The sequence below is a fragment of the Vicia villosa genome, linkage group LG3 (assembly GCF_029867415.1).
Source record: "Vicia villosa cultivar HV-30 ecotype Madison, WI linkage group LG3, Vvil1.0, whole genome shotgun sequence".
Taxonomy (NCBI): domain Eukaryota; kingdom Viridiplantae; phylum Streptophyta; class Magnoliopsida; order Fabales; family Fabaceae; genus Vicia; species Vicia villosa.
The window spans coordinates 76004303-76021131 of NC_081182.1; the positions used below are offsets into that span (position 1 = coordinate 76004303).

The 16829-nt window shown below is 34.7% G+C and overlaps 2 protein-coding genes across 2 annotated transcripts; both read right to left on the reverse strand.

Annotated features, from left to right (window-relative positions):
* Positions 1-4250: 4250 nt before the first annotated feature.
* LOC131658358 (uncharacterized) lies at positions 4251-5592 on the reverse strand (the record flags this gene model as incomplete). The annotated part of the gene is made up of 2 exons (XM_058927663.1): positions 4251-4696; positions 5204-5592. Coding segments are annotated over 2 exons (630 nt in total), but the record flags the coding sequence as incomplete, so codon positions are not given.
* A 2099-nt stretch (positions 5593-7691) lies between these two features.
* On the reverse strand, positions 7692-15117 carry LOC131661922 (uncharacterized). Its single transcript, XM_058931584.1, has 11 exons — positions 14433-15117; positions 12468-12716; positions 12223-12377; positions 12026-12119; positions 11850-11920; positions 11660-11766; positions 10701-10822; positions 9783-9871; positions 9355-9414; positions 8245-8349; positions 7692-8150 (listed from the first exon to the last, which is right to left on the reverse strand). The coding sequence occupies exons 2-11, from the start codon at positions 12673-12675 to the stop codon at positions 8031-8033; spliced, it is 1131 nt and encodes a 376-aa protein (XP_058787567.1). The 5' UTR covers positions 12676-12716; positions 14433-15117; the 3' UTR covers positions 7692-8030.
* Between the last annotated feature and the right edge of the window lie 1712 nt (positions 15118-16829).

Consider the following 16829-nt stretch of genomic DNA (forward strand, 5'->3'; position numbering starts at 1 on the left):
GACTATCAATTCACACAACCAAGACTCATTACTAGTGTCAGACTGTCAGGGTTGGCCCAACACTACATGAGACTTTAAGCGAACTTTGAATTGAGGTCTTTTATATTCCAATAAAAAATTAAATTAAATTATTATAATATTTATTTAAAATTTACTTTTCAAGTTTTTTAGATACAAAATAATTTATTAAATTATTATAATTAATTTCAGTTAACATTTCTTTTTCAATCGATAATAAAGTCAATTCGTTTAATCTTTGTTGAGACATTGTTGATCATAGATAAGATTTTATCAATTTTAATTTTGAAAAACTTCTTTCTGCTGATGCAACAGTTACAGGAATCTTAACATTATTCTATAAGCAACGAAAGCATTTGGGAAAGAGTTCAGTCTTATTATAAAATTAAGTATATCAATTGGTGAATCATTTTCGACATGTATGATTTATGTTAATATTTTAATTTCTGAAAATAAGTCTAATCCATCAATATCAGAGTTATCGTTATGTTTTAAAGAATATTCAAGGATAAGACAATATTCTTTTCAATTTTCAATGACCTTAATTTCTCAATACTAAATAGAAAACCAAAAATATCTTAATATATTTTTAATTGATCAAATCTACTTCGAGATGATATAATTGCATGATCTAATATGTACAAAAATAGTCAAATTTTTTCCTTTATGAAAAGAGGCTTCAAATGACTTGTCATCCCCATATCAGACCTCTCGAAGATGGCATCTTGTTCTTCTACACAACCATCATTCATTACATAATAACATACTGGCTTATGCCCAACCATATCTTCTGTGGAATATTCTTCCTCAATATTTGTCACCTTTGTGACTACATCATATTTGGCTGGTAGTACCGAAACGATATTACATAAGGCATTGAGGTTCCTCTTTTTCTTCATCTTTTGCCTCTGCTTTGATGGGTGGCGGAGAGGGGAATATTCTTTATTTCACTGGCCTTTTGGACACTTTAACATTTGATTCTTGCACCTTGTTACCAGTCTAGTGCTTCAAACCTCTCGAGTTATTTTCTTTTGTCTTTGGTATTTCCTTCATTGCGTCCTTGTAAAGGGGTTTTTCCCATGTAATTAGGATTATAGTGATATTTCTTGGATACTTGGGAGTTATCTTGGTCAAACGAACATGCGCCTAACTTTACCGTCTTCCAGTTTTGTTGGTCATTTTTATCTTTGCCTTAAGGATTATTTTATTCACCAACATGAACATTTATCAAGGGTGTGTAAGTCTTTCCTCGACCTCCTTTTCGGCTGAAGTCACATTCAGTGTCCTATATGGTACACCCCTTTTGTTGAAGGTGAAAACTTTAACCTTTATCGGACCATTTTCCCCTATTTGAAGGTTGGGGTTTTATGTTTTCAAGGCCCTTGGTAGAATTTTGTCAAAAATTATGTTGCATCTTGGATACAACATTTGTTCAAAATTCTTCAACTAGAATCTATTGAGGAAGTGTATCAATTCTTCCTCAGCATGTGGATATACTACCTTGATTTTCTCATAGTACTCTACCTCAGCTACTACTTCCATGGTCACATTGGGGCCTTCAGTAGCCTGCACAACCAAACATTCGACTGGTTCACCGTAATAAGCCTCCTCGATTTGCAAGGGATTAACATCCACTTGCATTAGAGCCTTGGCCTTATCACCATACTTCAATCTTTCCTCCTTCAATGCTTCTTGTACCAGATCCCTAAAAAGCACACATTGGGAAGTTTTGTGACCAAGAAAATTGTAATATTTACAAGATCTTATTTTCTTTTGTTTCACTAAAGGTGACGTCTTTAAGCCTTTTGGGACTATAATTTGGCCATATGTAACTAAGAGGTCAAATATTCCGCCGTACTTAAATACATTTAACGTATAAGTTTTTGCGATAAATTTATCATTTTAGGGTTCGACATTCTTCCCGTCAAAAGGTTTTAAAATTTGACAGACATAGGGAGGTCCTGACTTTAGTTCTTCCACATTACCATCAATTTCTTCGACCTCTTCTTACCATATGTCATACTCTTGTTCATTTTCGTTTGATTATATATGAGCAACTTTCTCTTTTTTTATGAAACTTACTCGACCTGGCCTTTTCGTCTTTAAGTGTTCGATTTATCAAACTCTATATGCTAACTGAGCCATGTCTCTTAGGTATTTGGTGTCTAAATTCTTCCTAACGGAGTAATCTAAACCTCCAGAGGCCATTTCGACTAGTTCATGCTCAGGTACTTGGATAAAACACCTTGCTTTAAATAACCTGAACTTATTTAGATAATCATCTATTGACCGCGATACCTTGCGCCTCACGCCAGTCGGTTCCTTGAGGCTAATATTTGATTTTCCCATGTAGAATTGTTCATGGAACACTCTCTCTAACTGACTCCATTTATGTATGGAATGTGGAGGGAGCGTAGTGAACCATGTAAAGGCGTTCTTAGTCAAAGAGTTTATAAAATATCTCATCTTCAAGTTCTCATTATTCGCCATATCACATGCTTCAGTGTGGTATCGAGTGATATGTTCAATGGAGTTATGTGTCTTCATTGTTGAATTTGGGAACTTTACAGCCCTATGGAGTTTTGTTTGCAGTACATTCTCTGATAATGGAGATACAAAATTTGGCTTATGTATATAATGAGGCCTTTGTAGGCCAGGATATTTTCGAGCACAAGGGCCAAATTATTTTTCCCTCTCAAGTTATTCTGTTGAACATTTTTTACTACTTCCTCTGAATCTTGGTTTATGTTCACCAGCACTACTCTCGGGTTATTTTGACCTATATATTTTTCCTCATCTCTATGTGTGGGAGGTTCTAAAGGTCGACATTCCAACGGTTGGTGCCCTTGGTTAACAGGGGTTGCACCATTGTCGAGTGTTTCTACTATCCTGGTGTTTGAGATTTAAGGAGTTGGTCGCGCCTAGGCTTGAGGAGCACCAAAGAAATCAGCTATTCAATCAAATTGATTGACTAATAATTCATAACTCTGGTTGGTGTTTTAAATTAGGGGATTAAACATCGTACTAATCTGTTGGATAAGCATATTAATCATCTCGTGGTTATTCTCATCCATTTGCTACCTCATAGACATGAGAGATGACGTATTCAGCGTTGGTGTTCCCCGGGGAAAATAACGTAACCTTCCAAATGGTGGCGTTGATCGACTAGGGTTATTTATTGTTGAAGCCGAGGCATGAGGATGGTTATAGAGTGATGTGGTCGCCATTGTGTTTTTAGGATATGTTGACGCGCCTGTTTGTAGGTTTTCCATCATCGTTGGTGGTATGCCATCTGGATATTCTCTGTCACCCATTGGAAAAAGAGAAACTTTGAAGATAATGTAACCTAGGGTCCCTTAGAGTTGGTCTAATGACTGTGAGATTAATGGGGAGGCTCACTTATTATAGTGGGGGAACCGCCCCATCGGATAGTATCAACGACATAGGGGTTGAAACAACCGCATCTCCATTTGATTCGAACGGTTGTTCTACTGTATTCTGGGAATTATTGTTTGAGTTAGAAGTATTATTCGAAGGTGAACACTATCATCTTAGAGAAAGCTTTACCATTTCTCAAGCGCATACATATATAAACCCTGGGAACATTTCATGCATGAAGACCAATTATACTCACCCAACACATGAGTCACTCCTATTTTGTTTAAATTTAGTCCGAATATGCATTTCTGAAATATTTCTGGAAATACATTTATGTAAGATGTTGAGAGGAACATAATATTGAGAGAGCAAGACTTTCATAATTGAGGTATCACCCTTGTAAAGAAATTAACAAATTATAAAATGCAACAATATGAAATAAATTTTCAATGCATTGGCATTAGAGATGATTCTTGTTGAGTAAAAAATAAAATCAATAATGCATATATTTACCATCATCTGTAACAGCAAATGAGGCTACCTAGCATTATTATTATCCGTTCATATTTTATCATTGTGGAAGTACATCTTTGGAATATTTTGGAGATACATATCTAGACTAAATTTAAATAAAATGGGGTAGTTCACTCACGAATTGATGAGTTGTGTGTATTTTAGATGTGTCTGAAGATGCATCTCTAAAATATAAAAGAGCAAATTCGAATTTTCAGTTTCTTCACCCTCGCCCTTATGGAATGAGAAAAATAATTCGATCACCATAAAGAGAAGGAAAGAAAAGGGTAAAACAAATTTTATATGTTTGTTTCCTTTCATCAATACAATGCATAGTTTCAATTCTCAAATGAGTTCCTTTTGTTCTCTACCATTTCATTCATAACCAAGATGAGAGGACTAGAATAAGAAACACTTAAGGCAATGAAACAATAAGAAACAGTTTCAAAGTTATACCAATTCATAATCCCATCCATGCAGGTTGTGTGAAGAATGTGAGATATTTCCTAAACATATGTTTGGAAGGTATATTGAAGTTAGAGGATTTCAAGAAGGCATATTGAAGTGAAAAAGCCAGCAAAAGATAAAGGCAAAGACCATACAGACAAGGATGAAATTCATGAACCATTGCCCACGCGAGAAACTTCGAGTTTCTGAAGTCGCGGTAGGTTCAGTTGGTGGTAGCATGGACGCATCATTAACTTCATTCCATTGTTCTGTCATTTCAACTCCAACTACATGATGACCAGCTACATTGCTAGCAATGGATCCACAGATTTCACAAGTTCTGCAAATTGTACATGTAAAATATTTGTTATCCATCATAGTACATGCTTGAAACCACATTTATCATGATCTATATAGAAAGGAAGATCGATTCTTAGGTCAACAGGTGTTCTGATATACGGTAGAATAAGAGAGAAACATGCATCTGTGGACTAGACTGAGGTTTTTCCACGGGTGATACTGAGGCCTAAAGGTTTTCCAGTGGAACAGGAAGTCCTCAAAGCTGTTTCAACTTTCAAGTAAAATAATCAAATATGAGAAAACACGACAATGAAGATGCTTTCATACCATATGTCTTTTATACTTTTTGTTTCCTAACACAAGAGACAACGTAACTCTTACCACAACCTCATACATAATAATGTTGTGTCTCCTAGACTAATACATAATCAGTTTAATTTGCAGCTTATTATAAGTGTTGATGAATAAGTTATTATTTCTATAAAATAAGCAGTCACGAATGAATTACACCTCAGAAACAAAGTTACAATGAAAATGCAGCACTTACTTGTTACCCTTGATCTTGAACCATGTTTCAGCACATTGTTTATGGGCAGCAGCCAAATCATCTTTACAGGAACATCCTAGTTCAATGGGACTCTCAGATTCATGTTTATCGTGGTTGTTCATATCCATGCTGAGGTGGCAAATTCTACAATCCCTCTTAACGTTAACCAAATGTGCCTTGACATTGACATCATCGCTCTTCAGATCCAAATCTACACGACACTCAGACACGGATACAGAGGAGACTCTTCCTTTCTCGGCGGTGGAATTCCGGGGAGAAACATTTTGAATGTTGTTGATGATAACAACGTGAGACTTTCCGACATCATTTGCGATGGTGTGTTTGTTGAGAATGTTCATGTCATGGGTTCGGGAGACAGATATGGTGGTTGAAAGAAGAAGAGAAATGCGCAGTTATTTATGCAGATTAGTGGAGAGTGATGTGAAGTGTGGGAGGTAGCTTTTTAAGATATCAACACGTTAACTATAGTTGTTTTTCTCCTCTTTCACACGATTCCACGGAAGAAACAGATGATACTAATTGATTAGAATTTATCCATGTGGTACTCGGTTCGAAACTTGGCAGAGAGAGAGAAGAAAAGATGATACTAATTGATGTATGTACTATACACTTTCTATAGTGCATGAATGAAATAAATTTTGTACATTCCAAATTACCAAATCTAATCACTATCATAGTAAAAATTTAATTCATTCTTGAAAAGTATATGAATCATAGGTACAATCACATAATTGAAAAATTATAGAGTATGTGAAGAAAGAGGTAGGGAGAGAAGAGCGAATTAGAGAGCGATAATTGAGAGTGAGAATGATAACTTTCATTATTAATAGTTGTTGCTGGTGATGAAAATTCTGCAATGTTGTGGCACTATAGACTAGGTCATCCAAATTTTAGGTAATTGAAAAAATTGTTTCCCACATTATTCAATTAAAATCAGAAGTAATTTCAATGTGAAATTAGTGACTTGTCAAAACATACAAGCATAACCCTTCCATCGGAATCCTATAAACCCTCCCAACCATTTTCTCTTATTTATAGTGAAGCATATGGACCATCACGGACCAGCAATGTTACCAGGTCAAAATGGTTCGTCACCTTAATTAATAACCACACACGACTAACTTGAGTTTAAAATAGGGAGGCTAAAAGTTTAAGAATACCTAAATAGAGAGACCATTAAAATCAAAAAATAAAGCTTTTTTCATAGATGTATCTCCAAAATGTGTTCTTTCTGGTGTTTGGAGTTGTATCTCCAAAATGTGTTCTTTCTTGTGTTTGGAGATACATCTCCGAATTCTTTCCTTCCTGATTTCCTAATAACTTTTGTTATGTTTTTTTCAAGAAAAATGGTTGGAAACAACAATAGGATGAGGCTGGGTCATGAAACCCTAATTGTGTCTGCTCGCCGCGAGAGGGCTCTTCAGCATGACCAGGTTATAGCTGTCACTATGCCTCTCGACAAGGAAGTGTCGACCTCTTGGAGTGACTATCACAGGGGTCATCCCAGGTTTGTGCACACCATGGGTACGTGTAGATCATTCTCAAGTCCCCTTTCGAGGCTACTCCTGAGACCATTGTTCGCAAACATCTGGATGACATTCTGACGGATATTGAGAGTCATCTGGTACCGGAGGAGTATCAGAGTATGTTAGTCACAACTCAGTGGTCTTATGTGGATAGTTACATGACTTGGTTTCATTTTGTGTCACACTCTATCATGACATCAGACGCTCTTAAGGAGATCCTGGAGAATGAGAATGAGCAAGCCATGAATGACCATGTCATTGATGTGTTGTCAATCTGTCAAAATATTATGCGGATTACGAGAGAGGGCGTAGAGTCTAGGCTATTCAAGAAAGGTGGCGATGACGCGGTTGCCCTAGCACGTTCCATTCATACCGAGGCACGAAATGTTTTGGGTTATTGTAGACAAAGGAGGAGTCGGGGTGTTAGGATTACGCATACGTAGTAGATTATGCATTTGATTGTATTTGGGGATGTTTTGTATATTTTTTTCATACTTCGAGAATATTTTCTGTACTACGATTGTGTTTCTTTTTAATTAACGCAATACTATTTCTATGATATTCGTGTTTATTAATCTTTGAAACTAATAATGGCAATGTTAATCAAATTTAAATTGCTTTAGATTGAAAAAACTACAAACTCAATACAATGATTCTGCACAAGAAACATGCAGGCAAAACTTCAGAGATGTATCTCCAAATTTACTCCACAAATAGTTCACAAATGCATCTCCAAAAATATTGGCAAAAAATAGGATTCTATGCGCATTCAGAGATGTATCTCAGAATAAATAAATCCAAAAATATTTTAGAATTTTCTGATATGCGCCCCACTACATATAGATACAAAGGAGGTTAAGAAACCAATAATAGGTTTACTTCGATAACATACTCGTTGAAGTGGAGGGGAAATAGTTTTACTTCAACAGGAACTAAGGAGGTTAAGAAACCAAGAATGTATCTTCACTTGTATTGATAGAAAGGAATTGCTTGCACATCATAGAAGCAAGCACATGCCAGATTATTTTTGTTCCAACATGCTGAAATATAGATTTCAGTTCTTGAAAAACATGCTAAATGCCACCAATATGCTACAAAAACCTTGAGCACTTGGGGTTAGTAAGACTAAAAAGCAAAAGAATAAATTAATTTCCATTTAGTAAACAACATTTGCTATGATCAGAGACTTGGTATACTAGGGTTATGAATCATCTTGATAAAGAGATACTCCGCAAACAAGCATATTCAAAACTTGGAAGACATCAAACTCTGATCTCATGCTATTGTGGAACACCTTCTCTTCTGGTTAGGTCTTCCAAATTTACATTTACCTCAAGTCCCATGTCCAGTAAATCATTAACCATTGCAAGAATATCAGATTTCAAAGAGGATGCTAATGTCTGTCAGCAAAGCAGAAAAAATATGTTACCGTCTTACAGAGATGCAATTGAACTAAAATGACAACTAAAACTTCTTTGCAATGAGATAGTATACCTTTCTTTCCTCTTCGTTCTTGTGCTTAAGAACTTCCGAAGGCCACTCAGATACAAGTTTCTGAATTTCATCCTTTATGCCTGATTTTTTGGCATCAGATAAAGTCTAGCAACAATGAAATAATAAAACAAGGATTAATAAAAAAGACTATCAAAAGACAGATAAGATGTCCAAACAGTCATTCATATCATAACAAAGAAAAAAAATTGTTCTAGCAATTATAATTAATTAATACTATAATTATAATTTCTTCACCATCATGTTGTGGAACTAATTCGACTCTAAAGTTTCTATACAAAAACCTATAAATTTTGCCACAATTTCACAACTGTTCTTACATAAACTGATTTGTACTTTAACTAATCTTTACAAGGTAATAGCCCTTAGTTCCATATTATTAACTTTACAAACTCTATATTTTCATCTCTCAATCTTACTCTTCAGCTCTTTCACAAACAACCACTGAAGGAGAACAAACATGACGAAAGGTTAAAGATTTTAGTAAAAAAAAACTTCTATTAATATTTCGTTGCATAAGTAATGGACTTTTGAGCGATTTTCTGGGTTTTTTGTTTTTTTCTTCTGCATCTGTGAACTGTGCGTGAACTCAGAATATAGTTACATAAATTAAACTCACGTAAACCTACGTGAAGTGAATTCATGTAACTGAATAATTGTTTTTTCTTTCTTAGCTTATATAACATAAGTGAACACATTTTATTCCCTGCGTTAATTTGGAACTCCTGGTATGTGAATGTGAATTTGGAACCAAATGGTCGTGAATTTGTAATTAATGTATATTTACATGAAGTGGGTGTACATGAATTTGGCTCACAGATGCCCCATCACATTAAAAAAAATATAGAACACCGAAAACATGAAAAAATTATACAAAAAAAAAGGGCATTCAAGAAGGGTTGGAATCCAAAAATGAGATGAAGAGAAATATGAGAGGAAGATGAAGAGGAGAGGAAAACGAATATAAGTTAGAAAAGGGTGATGATTGAAAACTTTAGAAGAGAGCGGGGTTATTTTTGTTTAACAGGAGCGTAACCAGAATAAATAATCAATTTATAACACAGAAAATAGTAAGCAACATACACTCCATACCTGATTTAGAACTTGAATGATGGCAACTGCGTCACTAGACTTACGTTCCAACAGAAGACCCTAGAAAATCATACAAACAGGCTTAGACTTGCTATAAAAGTGGAACTCTTCTATAACAGAATCCAGCAAATAGGAAATCAAAACATGTATCAGCATTGGGAACTTATATGATGCAAATTAAGAAGCATTTGTTTAATTTTCCTTTGAAAAGAAAACTTGAATCTTTAAAAAAAACAAATTGATGAATACAAACATGTCAAAAAAGTAAAATGATTATGTGGAATATTAGCTCCAGAGTCTATGTTCTCTATTAAGCAAAACTCAGACACATCACACAATAAGCTACACACAAAGCATATACGCTTGGTAACAGCATTACAATCAAAATTAATTGTCAAATCAAACAATGGTATGGATGGATTTTCTACCTTTGCACATGAAAACCCAGTTGCCAACGTATGTGGCTTCAATGAATCAGATCGCAACTTTTCTATTTTCCATAATGATTCGGTGTCTCCTGCAAATAAGAAAATGAAAGGCTTAAACGATTAGTTCATCATTAGCATAAACAACTTTAGAAATCCCAAAAAAAAATCATTTATATAGCATGATCTTGAAATCATATGATACTACTACTTGTATTCATTGCCATCAAAATCATGAAGAGATTCTTATTACAGTTGAAGCAATTCATTCCATAAGAGATAAGGACAGAGCAAGACAAGAAACATAAGTCAGAAAGAAATCTTTTCCTAGCATGACTCCTCAATCAAAAACGCAAAAGTGCAAATGATTTGCCTAAATATATGATCTATTCCAGATCGATAAACGAAGTAACCACCTCCCTTTTAGGAACGCCAAAAAAACTGTATGCAAAACAGAAGCAGTTATTTAAAATTTTCAAACTCTGAATTTAAATAGGGCTACCTAAAGGGCATACATTTGGAGAAAAATCATGCAAGACTGGTCCAAATGCAACAACCCCCGGAAAATACAAGAATCAATAGTATAATCAAATTAATGACTCGGAATTAATTGCTATACATGAAATTATATTCTAAATCTTGCCTATGTGGCTTTAGTCTCTATTTTGGGTTTCTTTCAATTTCCTAAAAATTGGGAAAAAAACAGCTTGCCAACATTGGTGATTATGCAAGTTAGAAGAGAGAAAATCAAAATCGAGCAGAGAGTAGGCAATTTATTAATCTCAATAAATTTATGGATAGCTTATGTTGAATATACGAATCCACTTTGACAAACTGTTAAAAGTAAAACTCAATAGGGGCTCGCAAAATTAGGGAGACAAACAACATCTAATCAAAAATAAAACTCAGAACTATGTGCACCTCTTTTGGCGGCAAATTTCATCCATGTGTCAAATGAGGTTTGACGTAATTTTACACCAGCCATGACAAACCTTTTTGCATACTTATTAATCAACTCCCATTCATCTGTATTGTAACAAATGCTGCAAATTATTGACCCAGGTAACAGGTCAGAAACATATACAGAAGAGAATGAAAACAACATAAAAAGAAACCTGAGGATCATAATTATGTTTAGTATTTGACAATACAAAACTAAAACTTTAGACGCATAAAAAAAAGGGTAGATTTTTCGGTTTTTTATTCTGATTTGCACTTTCAGCTTTGAAAAGTAGTTCTTTTGATACCAAATATATTTTATATTACAATGCATATAAGCATTTTGCAAGCTCTAAAAATTGAGGAAACTAACTGTATTGTAGAGTTGAGACCTTACAAATAAGGGGGCACCAAGTTGCCTTCATGCAATCAAAAAGAGTTTTGTGGGACTAACAATAGAGCAGGATTTGAAATGCGTGCATGATAGAAACCCAAATTCAAGAAGAAAAGAAATTATATTATAAATGGAAAAACACTAAGTATTGTCTATTACAGAAGATAGACTGCAATCCCAGAGCAAGGCTCCTCAGAGAAGAGACAATTCTCTCTCTGCCCAAACCATTACGGTTCCTAACTGAATAATTCTCAATGTCTTCTCCCTTGCTATCCCTATCCTTTATATAACTATCATTCCCCTCTAACCAACTAGCCACATCAGCAAATATAAGTCATTCCTCTATTTGACACATTTGTTGGGCTTAGGCCCAAACCAAGTACCTAACAGTGCATCCCAGCCACCGACAAAGGGGAAACAACAGTTATACATGTTGTGCAATTTCTTTAAGAGGTAATGTCATATTCAAATTTTAAAACGTACTTTTTAACAGAAGACTATTTGTATTGTGAAACAAAATATTGAAACTGCTAAAATAATAACATACCTGAAAACTATATCTGCTGTGCCCGGTTGCAATGGTAAATCATTCCTCTTCAAAAGTTTCATTACTTCCTCCAATAATTTAGTATCATTGTTGTTCTTAGCAAACAGCTGCAATAAGATGACAGTAGCTTACCAATTGCAAATAGGAGACAGAATCAAAGAAATTAGGACATTTGTATGTCTAAAAATACCAGTAAATGGTGTGCAGAAGCAACACTCGGTGCCAACCCATAGATATTATGCTTCCACAAAGCCTTCTTTCCTTCTCAGACATTTAAGCCAAATAAACTCAAAATATCATTTCATATCTTCAAATGAAACAGCACAGATTTATAACAGACAAAGTGGACATGCAAATAAAGCATACCAAAATCAAGGGCTCCGGCATGAACACAAGCTTTAGTAACTTCACGACATAGATTGCAGTTAAAATTGTCATGGATGCGAAGGTTTGACAACCTCTGTTTACCAAATAGATTAAATTCATCACCATAGCAAAGAGAGTGAATAAAAAATGAGTGATTGAAAATAAAGAGGAGAGAGGGGAAGAGAATAGAAATTAACAAATCTGCGGAGGTTCTGCAAAATGTCAAAGAGAAGACTAATATCGTGATGGTGTTTGCAATTAGCAATCATTGACCATAACCAAGCATTTGGAGGCATTGATCGTTTAACATTTACAGACTGAAGCATCTTATCATAAAGATCCTTCACAGCATCTACATTCAAAATTCAACAATAGAAATCAATAAACATCACAAAAATTAAATTCAAAAAGGGAATTTCCAGTTCACAAACGAATGAAGAACCTGTTGGAGTCCCCTCAACATTATTGACTCCAGAACTGTAAAAAGCCTTTGACATGAAGAAATTCAATGGTTCAGATTTCACTTGGTGATGATTACATTGTGCAAGCTCTGAGAGAATTGGTTCTTTGGTGTTTCGAAGATGAGACGAAAGGAAAATATGACATTGCAAGAGCCTAGAGACTCGTCGAGCATTTGACACCACTTGCATGGCTCAATGTCGTCTGCGGACAAACTCGGTAAATTTGTGACCTGTTTGGATAAACAGATTATTTAAACGCTTATAACATAAGTGCTTACCACATGAGAGCGTATGTCAATAGAGCTTATGTTGGATAAGCTATTTGCGCTAGGAAGTGTACATTAAAAAAAGATTATACAAAAATAAGTGTTTAGATGAGTTATATTTGTTTTACAAAAGCTCATATAGCTGATCACATAGCAAATCGTACAAAAGATGGGTATAAATTACAGTATGTCTCGTCTTAATGATCACAAACAACTAGACAATTGAGATAGAGTAAAATAACTATGCAGTTTCTTATCATCAAATTTGAAAGACGAGAAGCAAGAGGATGCTTGCACATAGGAATGAATTTTTTGACATTGGAATATGATGATTATACTAAGTTACTAGTGATGTTATGACAACAAATATTTTCTTGCAAAAACACTTTATAAAGAAATAAAAAGAGGGGAGCATGAGAATTTTTTTTTATATTACATGTTCTATGCATAGTAATCATAAAGAATGAAAAGAACATGATGAGAAGCGAAAAATTGTGCAGACATACTTGTTTCAGTTTAACATAGGAATTTTGGTATAATGGAGTGCAATAGTTGGCATTGAACATAAGCTTGACAAGTTTCAATAAAATATTAAACGTTGGTAATCATCCTTATGAGTATGGTATATTTGTGGTTCACTAAGGTTGCATCACTAATTGATGCTTGTATAGGTATGTATAGCTGCTCTCTAAATTCTTACTTAAAGTGCACTGATAATGTATTTAGACTCCCTCCTTCCCACACACCATCTTCCCAACCTATATCAGGTATCAAAATTTTGACAATTTACCGATATAGTAAATCCATTTGAGTTAATAAATAAAAGCAAGAGATCACCAGTCCACAAAATCAATGCCACAAATAATGATAGTACAATGTTAATCTATTCCACTGGACATTAACTTTTACACTATAAAGCATCTATCAATATCCGAAATCAATTTTCCCTTAGTATCCACCAATGCCACTATTAACTTCACGTCTTGCAGTAGTGTCGCCAAAAATTTATAGTTAAGAGAAACATCATTTCATGTTATTAACTTTAGAATAATAAATTACTTGTTTATTTTCCATGAGAATTATCCATAAGAAAAAAATCAGATCAGAATAACCAAAATGCAAGAGATAGAAAAGAACACAAAATCAATCCATGCTCATGCAAAACAAATTCTCAGAACACTACACACTGCCTGCCTATATGATGCTGCTAGAACTAACCAAAGGAGAAAGAAACAAGAAGAAAATTAATCTTCAGATCAGACCAGTCTACAGAGGCACGAGAGAACCAAGGAAACAAAGAGCAACAACAATGATTCAAAATACAATTCCTTCTCCGCTTATTACTGTTGTTAATATACAGAAAAGTGCAACAACACAAAAATGAATGAAAAAATACTAACTAAGCTTCAATACATTTAATAGCCAAAACAGAAACTAGTGAACTAGTGAAATTATTAGCAATTCTAAGCTTCCATTTATTTACTAGAAAAGCCAGAAACTAGTGAAAACATTAGGCAATACAATCAAGCATTTGATCAAACAGCTAGCGCGCAGAGATGATGAATGTTGATAGATAGTAAAAATACAGTTGACAGTTCCAGATAAGAACAGCAAATCGAAAATAAAAGGAACGAGAGCAAAATTTAACAACAAAAAAGCAATAAAATCGACCCAACATACCTGGTTAGAGAGCAAAAGAACGAAGACAGGAGTCGCTAGAATTTTGTTAGGATGATAAATCTTCAGTGTTAGAATGAGTTGTTACTGATACCAAATTTGTTATTTCAACAAGAGGTGAAGAAAAAGGGTTCTGATGTGTACTAGACCTAACTTGTGGGTTTGGTTTCCATTTGAATAGATTCTGTGATTTGCCTAAATCCATATCCTCAATAGTAGTATGAGTTGGATATGTAGATTTGTCTTCAGTGAAATCAACAAAAACAGAAGTTTCTGTCATGGGTTTAGTTGGTTTCAGATCTAACTCCTCCTCTTTGTCTTTCAACAAAATTTCTCGTGTAGCATTTTGTTCCATCAAGAATGACAACTCTTGAACCAATACCTCTTCCTCATCTGAAATTGGTAAAATTTCTCGCCATTCAGGTTTAAAGTGCCAGAGAAACACACTAGTAAAAGTGTCCCAACAAGATGGTGGATGAAGTTGAGACCTCCAAACCCACCATTGACGAGCAGGACCGTGTAATTTCGCCACAGCTTCTAGCAGCTTCACCTTTTCTGGTGTTGCTTGCTCTTTGAAAACTCTTTCAACACATAACACCCACCAGTAAGAATCTTCCTCACCGTAAAACACTCGAATGGCCATCTAATTTGGGAGAATGAGATCGAAAATGAGAGCACCAAATGTTAGGATGATAAATCTAAACCCTAACAAACTTAGAGAAAACTTAGAGAAATAAAAGAGACAACTAAAATAAACTAATAAAATAAAGACTTTTTCATTTCTTTGATACCCTTAATTGTGTCAAAGACACTACATATATAGATCCCATAGTGGATGTTCTATTAAAGGCCCAAATACACAAAAGCCCAATACAGTACTAATAATATAAGTTCTATTATTACCCCCTATCAATAACAATAACAATACTACTAATATAAATCATATAATACCCTTCTATCAAATTTCGGGTCGGGTTGGCGAAGCTCCGTGTTTGTTTTGCATAAAAGCTCCAAGAAACCTACTTTTATCAGAAGGTTCCTAACACATTGTTTGTTTGAGATGAAAGTAGATAGAAAGAAACTTAGAGAAGAGAAAACACAAGTTCTAAGAAATTATCCATTGTTTGGAAGCAATAAAAAATTAGAAAGAAAGAGGTGAATGTGGGACCCAACAAAATGATTTCCTAGGAAATTGGTAAAAATCACGACAATACCGTGGGGTTTGTAAAAGCTATCAATAGTAGCTTCTGAAAATCACGATGGAGAGCTTATAAATATGCGGTGACAGTGCCCCACCACGTTTCCAAACACACTTAGAAAGAAATTTACGCATTAATAAATCGAGAAAAATGAAGTTTTTAGGAATGACAATTAGACTCATCTCCACTCCACTGAATATCCGTAAAAATTACCTACGTGAGTAGGGTAAGAAAATAGGTACGAACATTAGCAGAGACAATTACTCATTAAAATAAGCGAATATATACACAGGTACGAGTAGCTACCCCGCCTTATATTCGCACAATATATTCTTAACTCAAGAATAACATCCTTGGAATTTTTTAAAATGTTGTTGAAAATTTAAAATGAAATGATAAATTAGAATTAATCGATAATTTTTTATTTGATATGCGGGTAAATGAGTATGGGTACTTAGGTACCCATAAGGGTGCCCACGCGGGTATAGATTCGGAAATTTAAAATTTGAAGTTGTGTACCTGAAATTCTTCGCGTGTGTCCTTTGTATAATGGAACGATTATAACAACATGTTATTTTTTAGGCGTGGGATGCAGAGAGCTATTAGATGTATACTGACACTAGATCGCTTGTACTCTTTCATAACATAGTTCCCGCTGCAAGGGTCGGTCCTTTGAATTTTGGTATCTTGGGCAAATCAAAAGAGTGGTGCCCCTATAATTTTCTTTAACAATAAATACATAAAGATAAAAGAAATAATTAGATAAAAAACACATTTCATTTGACATTGTGCAAAAAGAATACAAGTATGAATCTTTAAATCAATGTTTATACTACATCAAAACATAAACCACTATAAAGATACCTCTTCTTCTTATTTAGATATCATCCTCTTATCAATTTTTTGTTGCAAAACCATTAATAATTTGTTCAAAATCAAGGTTCTTAAAAAAATTATTTTCAATTCAAATCAACGCAAAACTATTTAATCTATCTTGTGACTAGGGGTGACAAACGGGCATGCCCGCCCCGTTTAGGCCCGCCCCGCAAAAGCCCGCGAAAAAACGGGGCGGGGCGGTGCGGGCTTTTTTAAGAGTGCGGGTCTAAAACCTTGCCCCGCCCCGCAAAAAAGTGAGTGCGGGGCGGGAAAAGCCCGCGGGCATTCGGCTTTTTAGGCCTAAAAATAGTAAAATTCTATGAAA

Bases quoted from the DNA above. Each gene is read 5' to 3' on its own strand.
- LOC131661922 (XM_058931584.1), bottom strand. From the start codon at position 12,675: ATGCAAGTGGTGTCAAATGCTCGACGAGTCTCTAGGCTCTTGCAATGT. The intron at 11,767-11,849 runs GTATTTTTAGAC...ATCTTATTGCAG, and splicing joins CTTCTGCACACCATTTACTG to CTGTTTGCTAAGAACAACAA. The intron at 10,823-11,659 runs GTATGTTATTAT...AATAATTTGCAG, and splicing joins ACAGCAGATATAGTTTTCAG to CATTTGTTACAATACAGATG.